At 44.5% G+C, this 26,658-nt stretch overlaps 2 protein-coding genes across 2 annotated transcripts in view; both read right to left on the bottom strand.

Moving 5' to 3' along the window:
• The window catches only part of bcl2b (BCL2 apoptosis regulator b), a 25,206-nt gene extending 4,340 nt beyond the window's left edge, over positions 1–20,866 (bottom strand). Inside the window, exon 1 of the mRNA XM_070974957.1 lies at positions 19,004–20,866. Coding sequence (XP_070831058.1) covers positions 19,004–19,552 — 549 coding nt within the window. The 5' untranslated portion in view covers positions 19,553–20,866. The remainder of the gene's footprint in view (positions 1–19,003) is intronic.
• On the bottom strand, positions 20,747–26,658 carry kdsr (3-ketodihydrosphingosine reductase). Its single transcript, XM_070974956.1, is given in 11 exon segments — positions 20,747–23,324; positions 23,326–23,433; positions 23,516–23,617; positions 23,747–23,830; positions 23,927–24,010; positions 24,290–24,481; positions 24,689–24,784; positions 24,877–24,942; positions 25,089–25,145; positions 25,332–25,421; positions 26,224–26,658. Coding segments are annotated over 11 exon segments (1,233 nt in total). The 5' UTR covers positions 26,413–26,658; the 3' UTR covers positions 20,747–23,159.

The following is a 26,658-nucleotide window of genomic DNA, read 5'->3' as shown; positions in this document are numbered from 1 at the left end:
CTGGGGGCCCGTCGGTGTCACAGAGGAGGAAGGATCAGCAATTTCTTCCCACTTTAGGCCCTCTGGTGTCAAAACACACTGCGCTCTTAAATCAGCCGGCAATATCTTTAACCACATGGCATTCCCTTTGTTGCAGCTGAGCGTTTTTAATTATCCAGGGCTAAAACAAGACGAAGAGTCTACGGTCATGCTTGCAGCTCTGAGAGACTGAACTCATCACACACAGCTGTGCCTGGAGCTAAATGCTAATGTCAGCATGCTAACATGCTCACAGTGGCAGTGTTAATATCTAGGCAGGTTTAATGTTTACCATTTTCACCACAGTAGTTTAGCATTTTAGCATGCTACTAACTGCAGATTAGCACTGAACACAAGGTAAAAGCTACAAGCTGATGGGAATTAGTTTTGCAGGATTGCCAATGTCTGAATTAAATTTCATGGTAGTTCCTCTAATTGTTCCTGAGATGCTTTTACTCAAAACCACAAACCGTCATGGTGGCACTAGACGAAAAGTCAGGGGGTCATCACTTTTGCTGCGTACACTCATTGCTGCATGTGCAAGAAAAACATCTAGTCTGTCCCAATACATAGTATGTCAAATGCAGTATGCCAAAAATACCAGGATGTCCTACTGCATCCGGTCACATTTTGCAGTATGCAAGCCGGCTTTTAGCTACTCTGACCCACAATCTGACCCAATCAATTCTCCGGTCAGTGCTGTTGACCAAGGCACTGGCTCAGAACTAGAGATGGTTTTTGAGACATTTCAATCTGGACCAAAGTGGTGGGCTGATCGGCATTGCCATCCTTAGACACATGCTGCTAGCATGGCTAAAAATGGAGAGCAGAATGTCACAAAGCTTTAGCCTGAACGAGCCCTGTCTTTCAGCGAGGACACCCCCCCCCTCCTCTCCAGGATTCAGGTATTAATTAGAGACCAAGCTCCTCAGACAAGCCTCCAGCTGAGAGGAATGTATTAGTTGGCAAAAACAATGCCTCCATCTTTTTTTTTTTTCCACCTACTCCAGGAAAATAACAGTTTGCTGAGGCAACAAGACAAACCAGCCACTGGGTCCAGTAGCAGGCGCATGTGACTGACAGCTCGCGAGGCTTGACAAAATGGCAAACTCATGATGCGCGTCCTCAATATGTCCCAGACAGTCGGCATAGATAATCATCTATTTAAGTCTGAAACAAAAGTGGGCCAATTACTGTAAGAGGTTCGTAAGAGCGCTGATGGATGTTTAAAAGAATCCCACAAGGGCACGGACGGTAATAACTCCAGAGTGACCCAGGGGAGAGCGGGGAAGCAGAGATAGACGGGGGTGGGGGTGGGGGGGTGTCAGGTGGATATCATGAGACTGAGGCATGCTCCACTTCAGCTCCGGGAACTTTTCACCCACACGTTAGCAAGCAGCGCTGCCGCAACCATGTGAGCGGTGTGAAAAACAAACCTTGGTACTTTCTATTTTTCCCTTTGTCTCCCTCTTCACTCCTGCTGTATTGACTGTCATTATGAAGACCTGAGCCTTTGAAGAAAATAATAATAAGCAGCTGGTAAAGGAGGACACAGAAGGTTGACAGGGACAGGAAAGGACAAAACATCTGCATTCATCACATCAACAAAAGACTCTATAATCCTCAAAAACTCATCTCACTGCCCTGCAGCAAACCATCTGCCATCCACAGCAGGTGTGCATCTGGGAAATAAAGTCCAGGCTGCAGTTCTCTACAGTATTAATTTTTTGGATCAATGGCTTTTTAAAGGTCACAGCCATCCTACAGAAGGCAAGAATCCAATGGGAAAACGCCTAGCCAGGTTTACACACTCCCTTTGCCTCATTTTGGGTTGCACACAGTGAATCCCTCAGAGACAAAGTAAAGGAGTCCGACTGAACAGCGAGGACTTGAGAGGATCCCATACTCAGCCATGGGGTGGCAACTTGCCGCTCTGAGTGTCATGGTTACCCAGACTGGAAGCTTCACACATGATTTGCTTTTCCCACCAGCGGGAGAGAGACTGTCCTCGACCTCTGATTTGTTTTTCACATGATTTAGACCTCTGGGTTTTGCTCAGTCTTTCTCATGGACACAAAGAGATGTTACACTGTTGTCCTCCTCGGATGGCCATACGCTGTATTCAGGGAAACAGGAAATACCAAACATTTGCCGTTCCTTTGGGTATCCCCCTGCTTTTGGGAATGATCCCTCGACTTGTGTGGAAGATAATGAGTCATCTTGTGCGCTTGGCTGGCTCAGCTAAAACCCCAAGCAGCACTTTGCCAAAACAGAAAAATGATTAGGCAGTCATCTCTGTTTTGGGACGTTTCTGTGGGTAATTGCGGGCAGACTGAGGCTGAGAGAAAGGGATGTGGGTTAAAGTTCAACTTGTAATTAAAGTGCCTGTTGTGGCTTCGCTGCTATATTCACCTCTGAACCGAGCCTCCCCCCATGCTCTGTTTATTTCCTAAGCATTCACATGGTACCATACTTATAATATTGCATACGCTGCTGCTGCTGCCCCTCTTTGATTTTCTAATGAGCTTCTTGCAGATTTCTCTGCAGCTAATTAAAGTCAAACAAAACTCTCATTTCAGGAACTGAGAGGGGGGTAAAAAAAAAATGCAAGGATGGCATTAACGTCCTTTGCAATTGATCTGTTTCGAGTGCATACACAGATATAAAAAAAAAAAGCAAAAAAACAAACCACCCGTCTCCAGACACAGTAAGTGACAGGACAGCAAGCTCTCGTCTGGCAGGAAGGTCACGTTCGATCAGGTCTCTGGAGTGTCATCCATCGACTTGCCTGGCAAAAATGAGATGACGGAGGAGTTTGTTGCAATACTCATTACCCAGTGAATCCCCCTGTGTCAGCAGCGCCAAACAGCTTGGAGGGCACTGAGCCCTTCACCACACTGTGACAATACTGCAATACTTAGAAACAGCAGCCTCACAGCCAAGTGAAGACAAACTGGGTGGAAAGCTGCACAAATCTGGCAAATACACCCAAATCTTAGTGGCTCAGACAAACAAAACAGTAATGCCTGTTTAAATGTCTGACTGGCATCCCTGTTTTAAAACATATACCCAGAGCTCAAACAATTAGTCTATTAGATTAGCTGATCGACAGAAACAAACAGTTTTGCGACAGGAATGGTTCGACATTTTGGGACATTTGCTCATTGGCTTTCTGGCAGAGAGTTAAATGTAAAGATTGATATCACTCAGGTCAGTACGCTAAATACAAAGCTACTACCAACAGGCGGTTAGCTTAGCTTAGCTTAGCTTAGCACAAAGAGCTAGACTCCTGACCAAAGGTAGCACAATCTTAGATCTGACTAATTAAAATCTTATATCTTGTTTGTTTGTCAGACTAACAAACAAGCTCCAGGTCATAGTACAGAAATCATCCAGCACAACACTAATTGTGTTTTTTCCACCTTTTTTTTGGTGCAGATTCAACAAAATACATATAATACAAAGCATTTAAGGGTATTTCCAACAAAAAAGAAAAAGCAATTTATTCCACTGAAATATTCTCTATTTCCAGCTTCTCAAATGTGGGGGTTTTCTCTCTTTTACATCTCTATTGATGGAATATCCTCGGGTTTGGACCTTTGGTTGGATAAAACAAGTAATTTTAGGATGTCAACTTGGGCTCTGGGACCTTGAAATACGCATGTTTTGATAATGTCTGACATTACATAGACTAAACGTTAATCAAGAAAATAATCAGTAGATGAATCAATAATGAAAATAATAATTAAGTGCAGTCCTTATTCAATGCATAATATCGAAGTATTTTTAAGTTGGAGCACAGAGACATTAAACCACCTCTGAAAACCTCACAGGAGAGATGAACAATCGTTCAAACATGAACTCCATCTTTACAGGTAAAACCAAGAAGAGCAATTTCAAACTGAAACACATCAGCTCCTTTTAAATAATCCTTTATATTCACCCAGGGAATTAGCAGCCTTTTAAATGGCCAGACAAGATGGTAGCTATGGAGTAACGTCAGTCTGTCTGATTAGAAGGGAACAGAAGTCTGGACGTGAATCAAAAGAAATGGGAAACCTTTTTAATTTGCTTTCGCTTTGGGTGTCATTGAGGGCTCAGGTTTCTGACTTGGCAGTGTACTTTCATTGGACTCCACTGTACAGGCAGAAACAGACTTGACGTTGGATGCTACCCTAAAGGCTCATAAATATTCAAATTTGCGTCAGCAGCAGCAGCAGCAGCAGCATTTGTGTGTTTACAAAACAGCACGCTCTCCCGTGGGAGTGAGCCCGCTCTACTGGAACATGAAACGTGATCGCCAGTAAATCACCCACACTCCTCATGACACTCTGCGTTTTCTTTTTTTTTCCCTTTTTTTTATTGTCTCCATTTTTCACAGTCTGAACTGCCAGATAAATGAGGACTGTTACTTTACACATGAGACTGTGGTTTCTTTGGAGATGAATAGCGCTTCACTTGGAGGCAGGCGGAGGAGGAGAACCACTGGAGTTAAACCATCCAATTTGTGCAGCAGCATTGAGATTTTTTTTATTTATTTTTTTTTTTGGAGAGCACAAACAGATTTTGATTAGACAAACATTTATGATCCATTTACTTCACCTTGACTGAGTAGCTATATGATGCTCGCAGGCCGTTTGTTCTTGTTGAGCTCATTGATTTGTATTGAAGCTTTGATCCCACATGAAATGAAGCAGTGTGTGACCTTGCAGGCTCACAGAGGTGAGGGCGAGAGGATGGACGCAGGCCGTGTTTGCTCTCCTTTCACTTGCTCTCCACCTGCACTCCTGGTTTATCGGCTTACCGAAGCTCAGAGTGTATCATTTACAATCAGTCACTTCTGCATGCAGAGGAGACATCAAAGCGAAGGGAGAGCCGCGGAGAGAGAATCCTTTTCTCTCACAGTGAATCAAACAGCTCAGTCAATATGTTTCTTTCTCTCTTTAAAAGAAGGCTGGCCTGTGATTTTGACCTTGAAACCTTTTTCAACCTCAACAATTGATCTAGAACCCTTTGTGGCAGCCAAAACTTGGCACAATGGTTTCCTAAAATAGATACAATGCAACTGAAAGGGGATGTCTGCCTCATCTGCGGATATCTTCACTGAGCCTATGAGGCCCTCAGCGGAGGAGGAAGTGACAAAACTCGAACTGGACAGAGGCAGCAAGACTGTTGTGCTGCTATAAATATAAAGAGGCTTCAAGCGAGCTCCTTGTTCAGAGCTGCCCAGTCCAATAAAACAACTCTCATCACCGCTGCACAGCCCATTTAAAAGGCCACCGATGACGCGCAAGAGCAGGAGGACAGAATGGAAAAGGGCCGCTGAGTCATCATCCACACTTGTGGAGGCTGGTGTGTTTGGAGTGCATTAAAGCTGGCTTGAGTGGCTTTCCAGTGAAGACAGGATGTCTACCACTCGGCTGTCTAATAGCACCGAGCTCTCTCCACGGAAGCCTTGCATAGTACGTCCACTGTTCCTTGCGGTTTCCTAAAAACGTGCATGGCAAAGTCAAAAAATATGATTTTTTTTTTTAGATAATCGTGTGACACTCTTGGGTTGTTTTGTTCACATTTTGCACTCAGGAATGCAGGGACACTTGTATAAAGAGCCACTCGGTCACTTGAAGCAGTGACTGTGGCATTTAAAGCATGCACAAGCTGAAAAGGCGACGCCATGTTTCTCATTCACTCTGCAGTTTGGGTTAATGGTTAAACACCAAGGTAAAACGTTCACATTTCAGGCTGCTCTATCAGCTTTAAAACAGCTTTGAATTGCTTCGTGCAGAAACCAGAGCACCTCTTACTTTGGCAAAACAAGGGAGCGTGGGAGCCCCCCCCCCCCTTAGGCGAGCCGCTTCGGCTGATTGGCTCAGATAGAAACCTCTGATAGAGACCGTGGGAACCAGCAGATTCCCAGGTGGCCTGTTGCTTCTCCTGTGACAAACAGAGCCCATGGGAGAGGCTCGCTTCCTGTCACAGGGGCGGCACGCTGCTTCAAGCCTGAAAAGTAATATCCACTGACCCCTTAAGAACTCAAGACCACACAACCACCATCTCGAATGCAGTGGAGCAGAAAATAGACTGACTGATCTGAGCCAAAATCGACTACTGTATACGCTGTAATGAATGTGATGTGTGGGAACGCCATCTGTAGCATACTCGACGTGCAGAGCGTGTGGTGGCTCATTATCCTGAAGCTGCATTCACTATTTTCTTTTTTGTGCTTGCGACAAGGTGTTTTTATCTCAAGCCCTGATATAGCAGGATGACACAGCCTGATGTTCAAAAGGGGGCTTTTCACAGAAGCAGTGATTGGGGAAGTCTTTGTAAAAGATCTTGACAGTTCACTCAGTGTTAAGTCACTTCCTGTGCCAGATGCTGCGGGGATGACATCACTGTCTGGTTTGAGACTATGGCTTCTCTGTGGTAGAGCCAAGTATGGTTAAATCACAGACTGTGCGGGTAACTAGGGAAAGACTAGAGGCAAGCCAAACATGTAGTCATACTAATACCGTGGAGAAAGGGAGGGGGAGCAGCAGCGGAGAGCTATAGTTGGTTAGACACTGTAACTAAGAGATTTGTATTTGTTTTGAACCATTAACTGACTCCTAAATCCTTGCTCCGAGTCTAAGAAAAAGCAAACTGGAACAAGATGGCAGGTTTTATGATCGCAAAAAAGCGGCAATGTTGTGATTTTTCCTTTGATGAAATCCCAAGTTTCCCCTGTTATTTAAGAAGCAGTGCCAAACAAATCGAGCGTAATCTCTCCTAATAGAGAATTAAACATGTCAGCGAAGGAGAAAGTATTGGAACATCAAAGCCAGACGCGAGGTGCCTCTCTCAGTCTCCTCTTTCATACGAGCCGCGTCTTCTAAAGTCGGCCGCTAAATGAAAGCTTGTCAGTTTTGGCAACAAGATACTGGAGCGGTTTACGTGATTGGAGCACACGCAGGCCAGGTTTCAGGTTCAGCAGTGTTCCCCGTGCGCCCATGTAAATGAGAGAGGCCACAGTCTGGGACAGGGCACGCTGTGAGCAGAGCAGAGCAGATCCAGGATCTCAGATGTCCGATATTGTCGGAGAAAACAATAATCTGGTTGAGGTGCAGCTCCCTCAGGAACATCTTTGAAGTGGGGAGAAGAGGAGCTGAACCACAATGAAAATTTTCCACACAGTCAAAGTGAAGACATCTACTGCCAGTGGTGGAAAGTAACTATACACATCTATTCAAGTATGATACTTAAGTAGTTTAAAGGAACTTGTACTTGGTGGTTCTATTCTATATTTCCAATTCAATTTTAATACTATACTTTTTACTCCTCAAAATTAATCTGTTACGTGTTACTTTTCAGTTGATATTTTATCTAAAAATCATATGATAAGCTTCTAAAATTCGATTTTCACAGATTAACTTGTGGCTTGTGATCCTTTAAATAAAAGCAGTGTCTAATTGGGATGTCCTCAGGGCCTTGTAATGCAGTATTCTTACAGCGTTGTGCTGGTACTGTTAACTTCCGTAAAACAAAGTACTTCTTCCACCTCTGTCTACTGTCTACCCTGTTTGCATCAGGGAATTGAAAAAAGAAGGCTGGAAGACGAAGCTGAATACGGGAAGGAAAACAGCTTTCTCACAGGCTGAGCGCTGTCATTGTGAAATGCATGACAAAACTTCTCTATCCTGCATGGAGCATGAGGTCATTTTCAAACGGCGGGGGGAAGGGGAAGCAATAATTATTCTTACACAATTTAACTTCCTGCTGAGAAATCGAAGCACACAGTATATCCACAGCCTATAACATGCCGACAGAATGAACTCCGGGCTGAGAAAACTTTTTTTTCCCCCCTCCCTTCTTTCTCTTCACAGGCTGAGAGCGTACTGGGGAAAAGTTCAATAACCTCTCTCAGGCAACCAGCTGATTTTCATCCAGGGGGAGAGGAATGAGAGGAATGCATTGATGTGTGGAAACAAACAACTGCACTGTGTGTGCCCGAGAGGCCTGATATGAGAAGGAATGAACCTTAAGATAACCAAGCAAGGAACACAGGTCCACCACACACTTGCATTATGTAACATAATAACCACATTTAAATCCTTTTCAGATGGAGATTAATGTAATTAAAGCTTAATCAAGCAGCTAAAATCCGGGGTGGACACCACATCTGTTCCCGGTGCTTCATCCTTTCTTTGGTCTGAACTCCATGAGACTCACAGAGACCTTGGAGAGAGCTTCATGCTTTAAAAACGGCCGATTGTTTGAACTATCTGGAGCAGGTTGACTCACTCGGAGCTCGGTGACCTTCCCTGTCTGTGGGCAGAGACCAAAGGGAAACAAGCACAGCCTACCTGATGAATGATAATAAGTTGCCTATTGTGACACTGAAGGTCTGGCCTGAAAATGTGTGGAAAGCTAATAAGGCACATGTCAGTTTCATAATGGAGGAGGGTTTTTTTGTCTTTTGGCATTTTCTCTCTGGAGTAATCCATAGAAAATGTCATTAGTGGCATTCAGCGTCCGCCTACTGTGAGTGGCGTGGCCTCGATGCTGCTGTGAATATCAGAATACGCTGCCTCAAACTTGAAATCATCCAGAAAAAGCATGCATGTGTACTGTATAGTGAGTTGTGACTGTGACTGTTTTTCATTTCCATGTTGTCCTTTGTAATGCCCGTGTAGACGTTTCATGAGTGCATTCCTCTGCTTTCAAAGTCAGCAGATGGATCAGCTGAGAATCAGATGATTGTTGAGTCAGATGACTTTAACAGGCAACTTTACCCGAGTTTGCTCTATAAATTTCTATGGAGTGAGCTAATCTACTCCTGCTGCTCCAACTCTCTACCGACAGCATGAACTCCAATCAAGGCCATTTGCTTTGGTCTTTAAACTCCGATGGCCTGATCATGCTTTGCCAACCACCCATAAGCTTTTTTTCCAGCTATTACCCCGGCAGTCTCGACCTGGTTGCAGCCCGTGTGGCAGTGAGGGGGACTGGACTGCCCGTTTCTGGCTTCATAAGCCTCCTCTGCTTGCTTGCCCTTCCATCTCTCCTCCTTCTAAACCCTGTTAGCCTCACCTCCTGATCAAAGACACCTTGTGAAGTCCAGTCATTTCATCCAGGAATATTTTTTAACCCCCTGTCCTCCTGGAGCGCAGGACTCACATTAATTCAACCCTGGAAACATTGAAGGTCGAGGGGTCTGAGCGCCCGTCGTGATAGACTGGGCCGTATCAGAAAATGAGTTCGCAAAGCCAGCTGATAATTCAGTGCGTTCACTATCAAAGATCTTTTTTTTTTTTTTTTTTTACAATGGTACAGTGAAATTCTGTTGATTAAACCAGAGAAAATACATACACTCTTTCTCTTTCTTCTTGCTCTTTTTTACAGCCTTTTCTCCATAAAAAGGGAAAGATAAATGAAGCCTTTTATAGGTCAATTTGCAGAGTTAATTAAACTTCTGGTGGTTAAATTTGCCAACACGAGAGTCGTCTAGACATGTCACAGTTAACACTCCTCTATAAAATAAAATGGCGCCTGACATAACTGAATCCAGGCATCATAAAAAATTTGCTCTGACATAAGTCACAATCTGATTGCACCCTGAGAACATACACAGGGAAAACAGGCATAACTGTATTGTCAAAAAATACCAAAAATACTAAACAAAATACTAAGAAGAAGAAGATTCGCTGTCAGTTCTCCTGTTTTCAACTCTCCCCGTTTCTTTGAAGTATCTGTCATTATTTGAAGTTGTAACGACAGCCAAACAACCAATTAAAGGCAGCATACCTTCAGAGCAGACCCAGTGAAATTGATGTAATATAACACCGTAGCAGTGCGGGTACGCCCCTGCCGGCGAGATATTCCTGTCAGAAGCAGCATGCAGTAGAAGTCCTCTGAAAACAGCAGGGGTTATCTGTGACAGCGACAAAATGTCTGCGCGCTGCAGCATGCTGACAGAATTTGGTTGGAGGTTTCAGAGGACAGGATGGCGAGGAGTTACATGAATGCTGCCCTGAGACAATATGTAGCAGCAGCAGCAACCTTCCCTCTGCAAAGCTTTTATCTTCCAAACATTGAGGGTGTGTCATTTTCTTTGCACTTCAAACCTAATCAGTCGCCATCAAAGGTGACTGCCAACAGGGTGGTGCTGTCTTACCAGGAGCCAGAGCACACACACGCAAACCCACGCCAGTTGAAAGCCGTCAGCATTGAAGCGCTAACGCATCTTGCCGTAGTCTTTCCACAGAGACGCTCTTTCCTGCAGCACGAATTTCGATAAACAGCCTTCATATACGACCTGACATTTACCGCCACGGGTTGGCTGCGTTAATTGAGTCTTTGCTCAGAGATACCAACACAAACCATCGGAAATGCTCAATCAATACAACATAGTCAAAGTGATATCCAAGCAATGGCTGACCTCACTCAGCGTCCACCCAACAGATCAGATTTCCTGAGGGCTATTTGCTCTGTTGGCAAAAATCACATTGGGGAGGTGGGGGTCAGAGAATTATTTACCCCAGACCTCCATGGACGAGGCAGAGAAATCTATTTACCATTATCTGGCTGTTGTCATTTTTTGGGAGGGCATGTACTCAGCATTTCACAGAAGGGCCAATAATGGCATGCTGTTTGTTAATGGCCAGCGCTGTGGCTAGTTGCACCGGGAAATCCCAGTGGAGATGGTAGCTGTGTGTGTGTGCGTGTGTGTGTGTGTGTGTGTGTGTGTGTGTGTGTGTGTGTGTGTGCGTGTGTGTGTGTGTGTTTGTGGGAGGCTGAATGGCACGGCTAACAGGAAGCTAGGCACCCCGGGGCCATCTGCTCCCTGCCATGGCTCACATGTCACCCTGTGACAACACAGCATTATTGATTCACACTACCACATCCGCTTCTGTGTGTACACGCCGATGTGCCGCAGTATATGTGTGTATGCAGATGCGTGTGAGTGTGTACACAGCCATTTTGTGGAAAGCAAATAACTGATTTGCACCAGCACATCCGCTTCTGTGTTTGCCTGCTTGTGTATGTATATGAACTCTGTTAACCTTAAAGGATCAGTTCACCCAAATCACACAAACTGGTGGTATCTCATCGTGCAGATTGTTTTATGTTTGTAAGGTTTTAAAGCTGCAGCAGTCCACATTCTAATATTAGCAACTGATCAAATGACAACTTAAACTGTGTCACTGATGAGTATTGAACAGAGAACGATTGCCTGACTCTGCCGTTCTCTCAACTCTGAGGGGCATTTTAGCATCCTTTAGCTCATTGTTTTGGTCTTACAACCTGCAATTTTACTGTTTTGGTGTCTTTTTCTGGCCAGCAGACAAAGTTAGTGACTAACTGGTGATCACAGTGGAGCACTTAGCAGCTAAAGAGACAGATATTTCCCTCAGGCGTCGGTGGAGACCAAAACCAGAGTAAATATTGAACTTAAACTGATCAAGTTTAAGTTGAATTAAAATGACTGCAAATGGCGCTCCTCGTCTGCTAAATGTGTAAATAGGTGATAATATGTCAATGCTGTTAACATAGTAAGGTGACAAGGTAAGCACTGTTTTATAGTATTTTACCACAAGCCCAACACAGTGGAGGTGAATGAAGATGTATTCATCAGCAGCATTAAAAGAAACTCAACACCAGTGTTTCTTCCCATAGACAATGTTACAGGGACTCTGGAGGTTTATATTGTGACTATTTATTTGGGAGGAAACAGTTCCCAGAGAAAACCATCAACCATGAGGGGTAAGCAGACAATCTTGTTTATGTGATTTGGGTTATCCTACGCATGCAACAGGCTCCCTCTTTGTGAACAAGAAAATCATTTAGGAGACACTCCCAGCTGCATTCCAAACAGCAGTCGCTGCTGTTGCTCTCGAAATTAATTGAGAATATCAAATCTCTTTTAAAACCCTTTTGGGGGTTTGTCCCAAAAATATCTACAGTAGCGAGACAATGGGAGGAACCGTTTAACCTTGCCCTATATTGATATGCTGCGCAGCTCACAAGGGTGTGCCCAGTGGCAAAGTCAACTAGTGTCTCAGTGGGCTTCTCATTATCCAGCTCCCACCATGACAGGAAAGGTGGAAAACTCCTTTCATCTCCTGTCTCAAATGGTTCATTAGGACATTTTTTCATGCAGATTGGCAGCGGGTTTGTGATGTGAAAGCGATGATAGCACGGAAGCAAACAGGGCAGGGATTCATGTGTAACATGACAATTAAAGGACCACACGGGAGCAGCGATGGCAACACTTCTATATTTAGAGGCCTCTCACGTGTCCCTGCATTTTTCAGGAATCTGGAACGTTACCTGACACTAAAAGCCAGGTCTCAGGGTATTAGTGTGTTGTTAGGGGGTAGGATTGGACACGTGGATGTGTGTAAATGAGTGTATGTTGATGGTGGCCGGTAAGACAGACAGACAGGGAGAAAGGATGAGAAAAAAAGACGGGAAAGAGCGGAGGTAATCTCTCGACTGGAGCGCAGACAGCCTTTGGGGTTCTACTTGAGGGATATCCATTTAGTGTCCGAGTTTATCTGCTCCATATATTATTCATCAGTGTGTGTTCTGACTGGGATGGTGGTGCTTTTAAACAGCTCAGGCACGTGTCCCTCAGGAAGCAGGAAAACAGCAGGCTGAGGTGATTACTGATTTGAACAAAATAATAAAAAGGAAACACAATCATATGGCTGAATTCACAAACACCAATCTGTAGGCTCACATGGCTCCAGAGGCCCACATGTGAGCGACAAAATAAACAAACAAAAACCACAAGCACGTCAGCAACCGAACAGCCTACAGTGGTTCCTGAATGCAGCACACTCAGCTGACATGACCGTCCAGCGCCAAAATTGCCCACACCCCTCACCGGCCACTCAGGAAAGAAACACCCAGGTCGTGTCCATTATTTATTTACAGTCGCTGTTCCCCAGCAGACGTTCCTCCGGCTCTCCTGAGGAAGCCCAGAAATAAGCACACAGGACGGGGTGGAGGGTCTTTGGGGAGAGGTGAGGTTGCGGAAATAGACACAGCACTCAAAAAGACCAGAACCATGTTCTAGACACAGTAACAGAACTGAGTTTCTGTGCAAATCGTGTGATTTCCAGTCACAACAAAGGTGCACATAACTGGTGTGTTCCTGAAATGCTTGGCATGTGGAACGGTAAAGAAACACTTGCGATGCCAAGCTGGAAAGAGATCAAACTGAATGTCTGACCTTACGTTCTAATCAGCCGCGCGATAAAAAACCTTTGTGTGGGTGAATTTCGCTTTAGAGAGACAGTGCTACTCCGCGTTCATGATGCCAGCCATTTCTATAATTAGGATTGACGGCGTGTCTACAGCTTGAGGATCGACTTGATTTTATTGTCAGAAAATAAAAGAACTGCAGTTCAAATTTGGAATAAATAGCTAAATTATTCATTGCAGCTGCAGCAAAACCTCATGTTTGTTGTTCTATGTCGTAATGCAAAGGCGCACTTGCTCTTGCTGTAAGAAAATGTAGTTGATTATAGTGAAAATGGCCACAAAAAAGGGCTAAAATCCACTATTTTTCTTTTATGAACACTATCATGGAAACACAGAACAATTAACCGCTATTGTCACTTTGCCAGTGATTCAGATACGAGTGAACGCAGCCTAAAAACTGACCAAACTAGTCTCTTTATTATCACTCGCACCGCACCAACTAACCTTTAAGGTGTTACTGGATCTGCTTTCCAGAGTATTTCCACACACAGGACTGAATATTTGGAACAAAGGTCTTTGTGCTTTGAGCATCTCAGAGACCCACATAGCAGAGAGACTCGAGATCTCTCCAGGCCTGTTCCTGAAAGAAAGTATTCATGTCAGACTGATTCAGAGAGTTACAGCCCAGAGCTGCCTGCGTCTGTAGGAAATGTTTCTGAGATTACAGTTGCTGGGCTGATGGGTGTAAACACAGTGGCAGATGGCGAGCGACCGCGGCCTGCGTAGCAAATGGGGTACAGTACAGGGGAAAATCTTGGCTGCTCCTCACCATACTGAGCTCTTTTGTGGTGTGCAGTCTCCATTACAGAGCCGAGCGTCCACATCAAGTGATAACACTGTTGTCAAAATCTCCAAAAGTCAGCCTTAAGAGCAGACATTTTTCACTTCTCCAACAGTGAAATTGTGTCGTTACTTCTCTGTTTTGGAATGAAGAACGGGAGGGAAAACCCCTAAATGCTATTTGCATGAGTAATCATTTAGTCCTCTGATTGCTGGAAACAAAAAAGCAGAGTTGGTCTTGCACACTAATTTCGTGGGGCCTGGCTGATAAACAGCTACAAATTAGCAGATGAAAAGAGCGGCATGCAGAGTGAAAAGAGAATCCATCCGTTCTAGCTCAACAACAGATGGATCAATCGGGACTTGTGGCGCTCATTACACTGTGAAAGCATGTGTCCTCAAACGGAGCTTTCCTTTCACGGTCAATACAGACTTCTTTTTGTTGGGAGGACAGTTCAAAGTAATTGGAAAGCCATGAACACTTCCTGAATGTTGCCACAGTTAGTATTGTGTTGTGTAAAACAGATTGAATTTGCATCTAGGAGACACAAATTGGATGTAAGCGAGATCTCATTTGGATTTTTTGTTCTTGCTTTCTTGTGAGCCCCCCCCCCCCCCCCCCCCCCCCCCCCCCACACACACACACACACTCTGCAGATGTGTCACCTATATGGAGATTAATGACTTCCTCGTTGTCCCAGATCCACTCAGTCTCGACAAGAGAGGAGGGGGGCGCAGCCAGATGCCCACAATACTGTGGCAACACGTAGGTCCCACCCGTCGATGAGCAGATTGTGCTCAGGGAATCCCCCCACAGGATGGACCCAACCCAAGCCAACTTACATTGTTTTCTCCTTGCACACACACACACACACACACACCCACACACCCACACACACACACACACACACACACACCTGTAACACACACAGAAATAGGCCACCTGGCTAGCGGCATTCTTCAGACACCTGATCCTGCTGTTTGAGACCTCAAAAATGGTTTTCATGAGTTTCAACTCCTTTCTCTGATCTACATGAAAAGACAACACATCTACAGTCATGCAAGTGACTCCGTAAAGGCCCTTTCAGACACGACGACGGCACCACAGCACTCTGAAACCCACTGTTTCCTGACGCTCCGCGCCATGAAGGCTTTGCCCTCCATCGAGCAGAGTTCAACCTAGTTCAACTGTAGGAGCGAGCTTGGGCAGCTGTACAAAGCTAAATGCTAATGTCAGCATGCTAACATGCTCACAATGACAACGCTCACATGCTGCTGTTCAGCAGGCATGTGTATTATGTTTGGAATCTTAGTGTAAAGTCTTTGCATGCTAACGTGGCTCACTAGCATTAAACACAAGGTAAGCTGAGGTTAATTGGAATAACATGGACAGATTTTGAGCTGATGATGGTGCAAGATGAAAGTCTTGAGATCACCACACCAACCTCATGGTGGCACTACAGGTAAAGTAAGGAGATTACCAAAGTATGATTAATCCTTTGCATGGTCCATCAATGTGTGTACAACATGTCATGGCAATTCATCCAACAGTTGCTGAGATATTTCAGTCTGGACCAAAGAAATGAATTTGTCAGCATCATTTCTGAAGCCATTTCACAGTCGGCCTTCCAAAGTTGTGAAACCGCTGTTTTTCTCTTGCAGCACATTTTGGCATTTCGCTCAGTGCCGCCCCCTCAGCCAGTCAAATGTCTGAGGTCAAGCATGTAATTTCAGATGTCGGACGCCGTCTGCCACTTTGTTCAATCACTTGGTATTTACTGCGAGGGTGTGTAAATAAACACAGGTGCACCATGTGAGGGTGAGGCTGCAGCCTAAATGCAATCGTCCCCTGATGAGTGCAATTTCTGCCACCACAAAGGATGAATTCATACAGGTGGAGAGAACGGAGCGTTGAGGACAATGAAAGGACAGTGTTTTACATCCCGGGGTGTGGGAAGCAATCAGTGCAGAACGGGAGCCATTTTAACCTCAGCAGGGTTTTGCAAATACAGTAACTGCTTTGTTATTTCTAAAGAGCAGGTAGTTTTGTTTAACTAAAAGTATGTTTGAGTCACTGGTGAGGCCTAGACTCAACAAAGATTAGTGGGCACTCCTATTTTGGGCTCAAATTGTCTCAAAAACAACAGGAAACAGAGGGTGGCTGATGGAAAGCTGTTTCCACACCACTCTCACATGTCAAAACGTCAGTAATTGGTTGATTAGCCTCCACCTTTGTTTTAACGGTGGTGGAAAACACGAGACTCACCTCTTGCACACAATAACACAATGGACAGTGTAAGTGACTGGAAGGACAACCTGTCTAAACACACATGTAACTATGTTTATTTCACGTCTTCGCCGCTATCATCCATCCTTCGCACAGCCAAAAGCTCATCAGACAGCTGCAGTGATTGAAAAATAAAACGTGGCTGATGGTGAATGAACTAAAAGAAAAGTGACTTTGAAAACGTCTGACCCCCCAATATGGATGGAAACCCTCAGCAAAGTCCAAGATGAGCAGATAAAACATAAAATGCAACGCATTTGTGTCATCACAGTCCACTCAAAGCTTTCACATTGAAACAGATCGCTTGCAAGATTATACCCGAACAGTGGCAGCCATTGTCAGGACCGTAGCTAGCATTGAGGATACTGAGGTCATGTCCTCGGATTTTCTGGAAATTTGTTCAGCTGGGTGTGTTAACATTCTGCAATTTAAAAAAAAGTAAAGATGATGTGTATTTGAAAGGCTGATCCCAGTATTTTTAGGCTTGAGTATGTTTCAACTTGACTACTCTGAAGCCAATTAAAAAAAAAAAAAAATGAATGAACAACAACAGAATGTATTCACCATTTCCGGAGCAGAACTCAATGGCTGGAGTCGGTGCACTGGAGGGGGGGGGTCTCATGATCTCAGTATCTCTAAGATCTTGGCTGAGACCACTCAAGGGGAAGTGTCTGATAAGAAATCTCAGCAACAGGGTGTGGATGCATAATTCAGGAAGAAATATGAACAAAATAAACTAACTTTTACTTCCTATACACCTAAGAAACATACCAAACTCTTCAGTATATAAGTGGCCCTTCAGGTCTAAGAGCAGCTACAAGCAGCACGGGAAAACAAGCTCTTTGGCACATGGTGAATGAGACAATGAGTTTTCTGTTTCAAGCGCTTGCCAACAACAAAAAAGGAGAAGTTTTAATCTCACAAATGCAGTCTAGAGCACAGACAATGCTCTGTGTCTGCAGTGTCAGTTATTAAATGTCATAACTGTAATAAGTGAAACACAAACACACACACACCTGGAAATTCCCCACCTGAAGGGCATTCAAATAATCATATAAATCAACACCAGCGTTCAGTCAATGCTGAGGCTCAAACCATTCAAGGTATAACTTCCATGAGCCAGTGTTTACATATTCTGCATTAAGTTCTTCAAGAGCCTAGTTTGAGCCAAAATCATTCAGCTAAGGCTTCCTCAGTGCTGGGAGCGGAAATCCACCAAAATGACCCAAAGTGGAAACATACGCTTTCAGATAATCCCGAATAATCCTTTGGATTAAGAGATTCTCTCTCTTTAAAGTGGACGCAGAGCAGCAGAGACGCAGCCATCTCCACCCAGCTGGAAAACACAGACTATGATGACCTACATTATTGTACAGTGGGCACAGGCTCCAGAGACCTCAAATGGCACAGTCTGCGCCAGCTTCAAGGCACAGGTCTGAAAAAGCAGACAAAAGAGTTCCAACCTAGATGCACAGAGGACTGTATGTTAAACACAGTGGCTGTGGATTAGCGTTCTGTGCTCCTGGAGGGCCCTCGCTCTGTTGCCAGCCTTTGATATGTGGCACAACCTGCCACCTCCAGGGGCAAGGCAGACACAAGGGGAATGTTAAACGGTCCTTCCCTTTGAGATGAAATGTTCGATATGAATCATTGATGACCCCCCCCCAATTCTGATACCTTCCAGCAAAGATAAGCCCACAACACAAATGTTATGCTCTCTGCACCTCTGCTAATTAGAGGCTAATTCATGGCAGATTGGTTTAATAGCTGTTGGGGAGCTCAGGAGAGAAGGCTGCTGTGCTCTTAAGTGGCTGCAGAAATGTGAAAATGGACATGATATTGCACTTTTTCTTCCAGATTTAACTCTCTTTTCATGGCTCTGTGAGTATGTATGTGTGTAGGCAGGTAAAGGCAGAGTGTAGATGCCTCTCCTCATTAGCACCGGAGGTTTATGTGTCACATAGATGTGCAGAGAACAGCCCTGATAGCTGTGCCCTGTCCAGCCGTGCCCAGAGGCCTAAACACATTATTTCAATAGTTTTCTGTTTGCTGACATCTGTCTGGCCTCTTCTCTTCCTGCTACAACCTCAACCTAATACATCACATCACACCATTGCAGCACTTTGTAACACAAAGTTTTACATACAAGTAAATGTTAAAATGTAATTTAGTTCTCTCTAGTGCGATGCATTAAATACTGTTCTTTTAAATTTTATTCCCACTGGAATATACCGGACTGTCCCTCCTCCTCCATGACAGCAGCGTGACCACCACTGGCTCTGCAGTTGACAGGGCGGCTTTTATTTAGAGCGTCGGGAGGTGTGACAGAACACGCTGTCTGATTGGTCAAGTAAGTTTAACAGCCACCGTGAACATCCAATCAGAGCAGCTCATATGTGAGGCCGTCCATCTCGAGCGTTGGCGCTGTCGTGCGTAATGGGCGCATCTTAAGATTTTTTTTAATTTTTATTAATGATGAACTACAGCTGTGGTCTCAAAATTATGTTCTCGTCATCTCGTCATATCTGAACGCACGTTTTGATCTTGAGTAACCATACAACCATTAACTGAGTGTGCTGATTAAAACCTCTTCAACCAGAGCAAAGGAGGACTTTTGCGCCCCCGTGGCACACAACTGCAAAGCGCTCGACTAGACGGAATCAGACCTACCCATCCCCCGTTATCTTGTATCCAGCTGTTCAGAGGTCCGTTTAAATACTCCGTCATCCACTCCGCGATGTTGTCCACCTGCGATTTCATCTCCTCCTTCGCCACGCACTCCACGCACACCGTGCCCCCGAACTCGAAGAAAGCGATAATCCGCCCCCAGTTCACTCCGTCCCGGAACAGTTCGTCTATCACCTCGGCGAATCTCCTCTGAGCCGTGGTGGAGGTCAGATACAGCTGCCGCGACATCTCCGTGAAGTCCGGCTGGTATAGTCTTTCAAGTTCATCTCCAGCCTCGCGCAGGACTCTGTGGATGGCGGCGTGCGGGTCCGACTGCGGGAGCCGTTTGCAGAGGTGCGGGATGCTCTCGCTGTCAGGCCCGGTGCTGGCCTCACGGCACCGGCGGACCAAAGTCGGTGGAGGGGCAACTATTGACCCATTATTAGCAGCATCTTCATCCCGGACATCGTCAAATCCCCACACGTAGCCCTGTTTGGAGAGTTTATGGCAGATATACTTTTCCACAATGTTGCGATTACACTCGTTCGCCATTCCGGTTTAATTTGGCACTTTGTATAGACAGAGCTTGCCCTAAATAAAATGCATTATGATCGAATTGTGCACTGTACGATGCACAGCACAGGGTTATCCAAAAGTCGATTAGATTTCAATATAAGCAATGCAGCGAGTAATCCCCCACACGGAGCGAATGCTTCGTGAGTTAAAGAAAACCTCTTGATCGAAACTGCGTTAAACACCGTTTCAAAAGTCCAAAATGACTGAGTCCGTGTCAGCAGCAGTCTTCATTTCCCGAATCCTTGGAGGGACATTGGCGACCTTCTCTTTGCATAGAAATCCAATATGCGGAAGAGGTTGGAGTAGTGTTGGTCTATTCCTGTACACATCACCCAGACGTGGATGTGTTGCGAATAAAAACATGAATGAGGGCCAAAGTTATACGCGCCCGAAGAGGCTTTAAACGCCGCCAACTATTTTAGCAGCGTTTACGCACAGCCAGGCGCGGGACTGTGAGCCAGACAAGGTCGGACTGAGTCCTCTTCCACGATTGCTCCTCACATCCTCTTCAGCAGCTCCCTGCTCACCGCCAGTTGGTCGCACTCTGCTGGTGAGGTATTTTCCTGACGTCAGCTACGCAAAGTAATTCCTTTGGCTGCGCTCGGAGACTCCAAGTGCACACGAAGAACTGCACTAAAATTCGCTAATAACCCCTGTTCTCGTGATTGCTTGTTTAGACCACCAGTTTTAGGAGTGAAATCCAGACAAATGTAGCCGTGCTAGCCTTGAGATGCGCAAGAAGAGCTCTTAGAGGATCCTGGTTAATTCATGAGGAGCACAGGAGCATCCCACTCTGCTGAGGGCTGCTTTGATGCGGTCCAGCCACCCCCTTGTGGATGAAGATCCAATCTTGCAGAACAAAACTGATGTATATAATTTCCTCGTGTTCTTTGATTTTCTATCTAGTCTTTATATATCCCGAGTTTCTTGTTTTTACCTGACGGAACAAAAACGGTGTATTCTGCGAATCTGAGAGAGATGCTACTCTGGAAAGTTGCCTCACGGAAGATTAAAATCTCATCACCTCAAACAGAACGCTTGGATTCCCACAGCCCTCCTGCAGGCATAGAAAGAAGCACATTACAGGAGGAAAATAGCTGTCACAAAGCATGCACGACATGTGAAATCACAATCATCCATCAACACCAAAAAGTAAGGGCAGTGGGAATCAGATCTTGTTGTTCTTCACAGGTATTTATTTAGTTTATCATGTAAGAAAATAAGACAAAGAAACACTCCACTTCTCACATTTTCTTTCAATGGCACACAAGGTGAAGGTGTTAAGTTTTTTGGCAGAAAAAAAAAATAATAAAAAAAAAGCAGGAAAGAATGAAAGAATAGTGCATTATGACTTTCATGTTCAATATTTAAAAACTCATTAAGTATCCGAAGATGACACCATTAAATAGGGGAAACTAGCGTGACTGTTACAGAACTAATCTTGACTGTATGTTCACACATACTGTAAGCATAGGCTTCATTTGCATAGCTTAAAGGTTAAAACAAAAATTGAGAACAAAACTGCTTTTATATGGGCTACGTGTTCTATCAACTATGTGTTGCTACGTCAAGGTAAAAGAGAACTTTAGATGGCGATAAATGTACAATAATGAAAAGCTCTGAAGTGCAGGACAGTAAGCCTTTAACCAATATCAAATGAGAACATCATCCAACATGAGTCATCTATTCTCACTTTCATATCTCGGATTTCAGTAAGGCGTCTTTTCGTCATACAAAGACTGGAAATTGACAATATGCACAAAAAAACAGCTGGCATTTCACGCTGAAAAGTATCTAAGTATTAAATGAACTGGTAAACAACATGTGGGTTAGGCCACATTGTTCTGTGGACAGGTCCATTCTTATAGCATTAGCTTCATCAGTAGTCACGTCTTAAGGCTTAGAATGGGTCCTCACACTGCTCCACAGCTTTAACGAACTAACTCTAAGACCAACAGAGCAGCATCATCGAAATGAATCTCAAATAAATGCATTGCATCTACAGAAATTGTCTTAACACATTTTGGCATTCAAATATTGGTGTATTTAAAAATAAGATTCCTATGTTCTGATTTGTATGCTTTATATTAAAGTACATTCTCCCTGTTAGTGATGGACCAAAGGAAGACTTGCAAGAGTCAACGCTGTAACTTTCTCCCTCTATATGCAAAGCATATAGAAAAACATGGCAAATACACGACTTTTCAAGGCTTGACAGAAATCAGGAGGGAATCATAATTAGGGGAGCTACAAAGTCCCAACTGTGCATGACAGCGTGACAGCAGAGGTGCAAGGATCTCACTTCCGTGCTAGTCCCTCTGCTATTTTGGCCTTTATGTAAAACAAATCTCTAGCGCCCTCACTAGACCGACAGGGACATGACTCAAACCAGCAAGTCTTGCCCTGCCCTGCCTAGCACCACTACCACTATTACGGATCCCACCGGGGTCTCGACTGGGATGGCTGAGTATGTGCGCTGACACGCAGAACTGCATGTAAAAATGATACGCTACCTTTCACACATTTACTGGGAAAAAAAAAGTGTATTGGCCAAGCTCACAGGTGAGAAGTGGATTTACGTGTGCTGGTCAGTCCCCCGCCCCCGCAATGTTTTGATTCATGGCTTCAACCCACGATACCTGTTTTCCTTTCTCAGCGAAATACGATGGGATTACGAGAAAATAATTTGGTGTGGTTTTGTTTCCCGAGACAATATAATCTAATGGCTTATCTCTCCCCAGGGGTTGGCTCAGTCACAGCAAAAACAGAACACTGCACACATTCATTGCACACAGTTCACCCAAAAATCTTCGCCCCAACACTGCGTCTAACATTTGAAATATTATTATTATCATCTGGAAATGTTTTTGCATTAGTAAAATTCACCAAACAATCAAAAACATCACACTCTCTCTCTCTCCAATGTGTAGTGCTGTATCACATCTTGGCTTGGTTCACACACAGAGCACAAAAACAGAACATCCCACAGCATAAACAAAACGCTGAGGGTCACAGCTGGCTTCACACACAGAGGTTATTCAGTCAAACAGGAAGATGCTTTGCCTGCAAAGACTTCGAGATGTAGAGAGGGAGGGCCTTATTTAGTGAAAACAGTAAAATGACGAGAGCCTAGTTTTGACATACATGGAACAATATGACAAAAGATGAGAGTTACCATTCTGGTTTTCACTATAGCCCCTGGTAGGAAGGAACTTCAAGCCATATTTGGCACAACCAGTCTGACAGGCTACCTCTTGCTTTTCTTCTCTGTGAGAAAAAAAAAATACAGCACTGTGCAAGTGGAAGCAGGGAGGCCTGAAATCCGTAATGTCCGTGGTTTACACAGGGTACCTACTTTAAAAGCAGGCTGTGGTATGTTTAGTCTGCCCTCATTCTCTTAAAGTAAGGCTGCTCCCGCAAAAAGAAGCAGGTGGACATTAAACTGAAAAGTCACTGGAATGCTTTGAGAGGACAACTCGAAATAACTAAAGTCTGTGGAGGTGTTACATCACTGGACAAGCAAAGAGTAAACATCTGCCACTTTCTTTCATCCCCATCTGTTAAGTTGATACCAGAAATTCACTCAAGGCTTGGCCTTTTCCCCCCACCTACGGTTGTGCACTAATACAGGCTGGAGGAAGGGAATGGAATGGGGGGGGGGTGTGGAGGAGGAGAGGGATGGGATGGCAGGTGCGGAGGAGGAGGGGCACTGGGCTGTGAAGAAGGTAAGGCTGCTGTTACTCCCTCTTGTCGGCTGCTTTCGACTGCTCCCTCTGAATCATGCAGCGGCGGACAATGCTGTCAAAACTCCCCAGGTAGAAGAGGGCGATGGTCCGAAATAATCCCATGGTAACAATCTGTGCAGAAGAGAAATAGAGGTTGGGATAATGCCACTACTTTGGTCAGTGTTATAATATGGTGTCATGTACGTGGCTTTACCTGCTGGAGACCCTCTGTGATGGAGGTGACAGGTGACATTCCACAGGTGAGGGCTGATAGCATGTAACCATCAGGCCCCACGGAGCTGTTGAAGTTTCCCTGCTGCAAGAGCAAGGGAAATAACGGGAAGGTAAATTTACGACTGATTATCCACAGTCCTCCAAAATCATTTCCTTCACGTTTTAAACTGGGGCATGATGCGTTCAGTGGCAGTTCAACTGGATTTCTTACCACTGCATCCCGAACAATGACTTTGGCCACTTGCTCTGGTTGGCAAACTCCAGAGGTTTCAGAGATTAATTTGGTCTCTAGAGGCTGATAGAGAAAAGCACAAAGCAGGAAAAGCCTTTATATAGCGGGGAAATGGATATGAACCCATGTTGCTATGTGCTGTGCTGAAGAGATGTTTACCTTTGTCTTATTTTCCTCAGCCAACCCTGGAGTGTCTGTGTCAGGAGGGTAGGCCACAGTCACGTAGATATTGTATGGCTTTATCTGAAGTAGAACAGGAACACTCACTTTAGTTGTACTGCCCAACCATTTGATTCTTGATAATAACATGTTATACAAAAAGGATTTAAGGCAATAATCTTATCGCCTTCTGATAGATTGGGAATCCTTATTACAATATCCACACCAGCACTTATTATCCCTCAGCAACAAAATGGCAAAAATAGAACAGATACTGTATGAGCTATTTTATTTAAACTAGATGCATCGTTAGGTTGACTTGATGCAGCGTGCTTGCTTGGTGTGCAGAGGTCAAAAACTCACCTCCATCTGCAGCGACTCTGCTAAGCCACGCAGGGCAAACTTGGATGGGGAATAGGCAGTGTATCCAAACAGGCCGATCTGGCCTGCTTGGGAGGACACAAACATGATGCGGCCCATTCTTCGCTCCTTCATGGTGGTTATGACGGCCCGTGTCGGGTAAACGCTGCCCAGGTAGTTCACTTCCATTAGTTTCTGTTGGAAAAGAGGCGGAAGTTTCTACGTATTATAATGCTGTTGTCCACAGTGTACCACTGCAAAAACGCTGCTGCACATTTCAACCTGAATACTGTAATAGTCTGGAATTTAACTGCTTCTTAATCTTTTCTGATGGAAACAAAATAGCAATCAAACCTTTCTGGTAAAGAGAATTCATAAAACACATATACACCAGGTACTTACTTTAAATCGGTCCACTTCTACATCCTCAAACTTCCCAGAAAAGGATGTTCCGGCACAGTTCACCAACATATCGACGGGCCCCAGCTTCTCTTGAGCCTGCATGGCAGGAAAAAGCCATTTCAATGCTTCAGCACTGAATTATTTAAGTAATCTGAGATGTTCCACTGTTGCCAGGAGTGTACCATTACCTGTTTAATCACACTCTCCACCTGGCCATAATCACTGGAAACATCCACTGATATGCAAAGCACCACCTACGGGGGGAATTGTACATGACCTTATGTAATATAATGCAAAATGGTATCAGCTGTTACATGAACATGTGCACAGTGAATAAGAGCTGCTTTAAAACAATATCTGAAAATAACATCTTTGAGTGAAATATATACTTAAACCATACCTGCTTGTCATTGATGGCAAATTTCTCCACCTCTTTCTTTGCTTGAAGCAGTTTAGCCTGAGAGAGAAAGTGCAGAAAGTAAATTTCACGAGATGGAGCACATCCTTCATGTGACCTGAAGCAAATTCATGTTTAGAGTATGTTTCACTGTGTTTGACATGGAACAAGTTGACTACAACAACAAACAGGCTGCACCTAGGCTAAACACAAAGGAATGATTGGTTGTATATGATGTGTGCTGACCTCATCCCGTGCCACCAAAGTGATGAATGCTCCTTGCCTGTAGCACTCAATTGCGATGCATTTCCCAATCCCACTTGAGCCTCCTGTCACCTGATAATTCAAGGGTTAGAAGATGATTAAGCAAAGGCAACTGATCTGCAACTCAAGACTCAAGACTTTTAGAGACATGCAGGTAATTTCTGCCATGGTGTGAGCATATCAGCATAATGAGTCAAACTACACACTTGACAGTTTATTAGGTACACCTAGCTAAATTAAGGCAACCTATAACGACAGGCCTGACTACTTAGCCCTTTGGCATAATCATAAAGCACCCAAGTTTAATTAGAACCGTTTCAACAACTGATTACAATCTCCACAAAGGCAGGATACATAACTGGTATTACACCAAATTCTGTGATCCACCAGATTCCGTGATCCAAATACTGTCGGACCCCATATCTGCTAACCCTGAAAATTCTATTCAGGTCACTGAATCTGGGTCACGGAATACGGTGTATCAAAGGGACTGACTACATCAGTTTTATTTAAGGTTAAGTGCATTACTTTTCGCCTCGGTGTACCTTATAAAAATGGTGACTAGCTTTGGGTAAGTTCAGATGTTAGCGTTGGCTCGTTAACGTTAACTTGTGTGGGCGTGTCACTCCTCATAAATGAGGGGTGTCTCATAAAGTTGGCACACAAAACATTATATTTTGCTGTCAAAAAGTTATAAGTAGTTACTAAATTTGACGTTCATGTTAATAGGTATCACGTTACGTACTTAGCGTCTAGCGTTACGTAGCTCAGTTTGAACCTAGAGCTAGCTACAAAGCTATAGTCATGAGTTGACGTTAGCTACCGTTACAAGCTTTAATAGCGAAGTAGTTAGTTAGCACTCTGGTGCACTTACCACGACGTGGGCCCCGTTCAGTTTCAAAGGTTTGGGACTAATAAGAGGCGATATCATGTATAACAGCAACACAAAAGCAACAATGAAGGCTGCAACTACAAGAAGCATTATGAATGGCAGAAGGAGCCACCACGAATTAATAAAAAGCCAATCCGTGACCGTTGAGCTCAACCCTTCTTCAGAGGACATGGGTGAAATCAGGCAATCGTTAGCTTGTTTGCTAACTAGCGGGCCAGCTTCTGGGGTCCGATAACAGAGCTACGAGACAAGAGGCGGCCCTGAAAGGGGGTGGCGAAACACGGATCACGGAGGAGGAGTTGTTCCAGGGTTCGTCAGGGAGTCAAAGATATGTTACGGTTAGGCTAAAGTACGGCGGTGGACTTTAGCTCCCCGTGACAAAGCGCAGTCTGCATAAACCAAAACAAATCGAACTGT

This window comes from Chaetodon trifascialis, chromosome 11 (assembly GCF_039877785.1).
Source record: "Chaetodon trifascialis isolate fChaTrf1 chromosome 11, fChaTrf1.hap1, whole genome shotgun sequence".
Taxonomy (NCBI): Eukaryota; Metazoa; Chordata; class Actinopteri; order Chaetodontiformes; family Chaetodontidae; genus Chaetodon; species Chaetodon trifascialis.
Note: the sequence above shows the minus strand (reverse complement) of the source record. Positions and strands in the feature narration are given on the sequence as shown.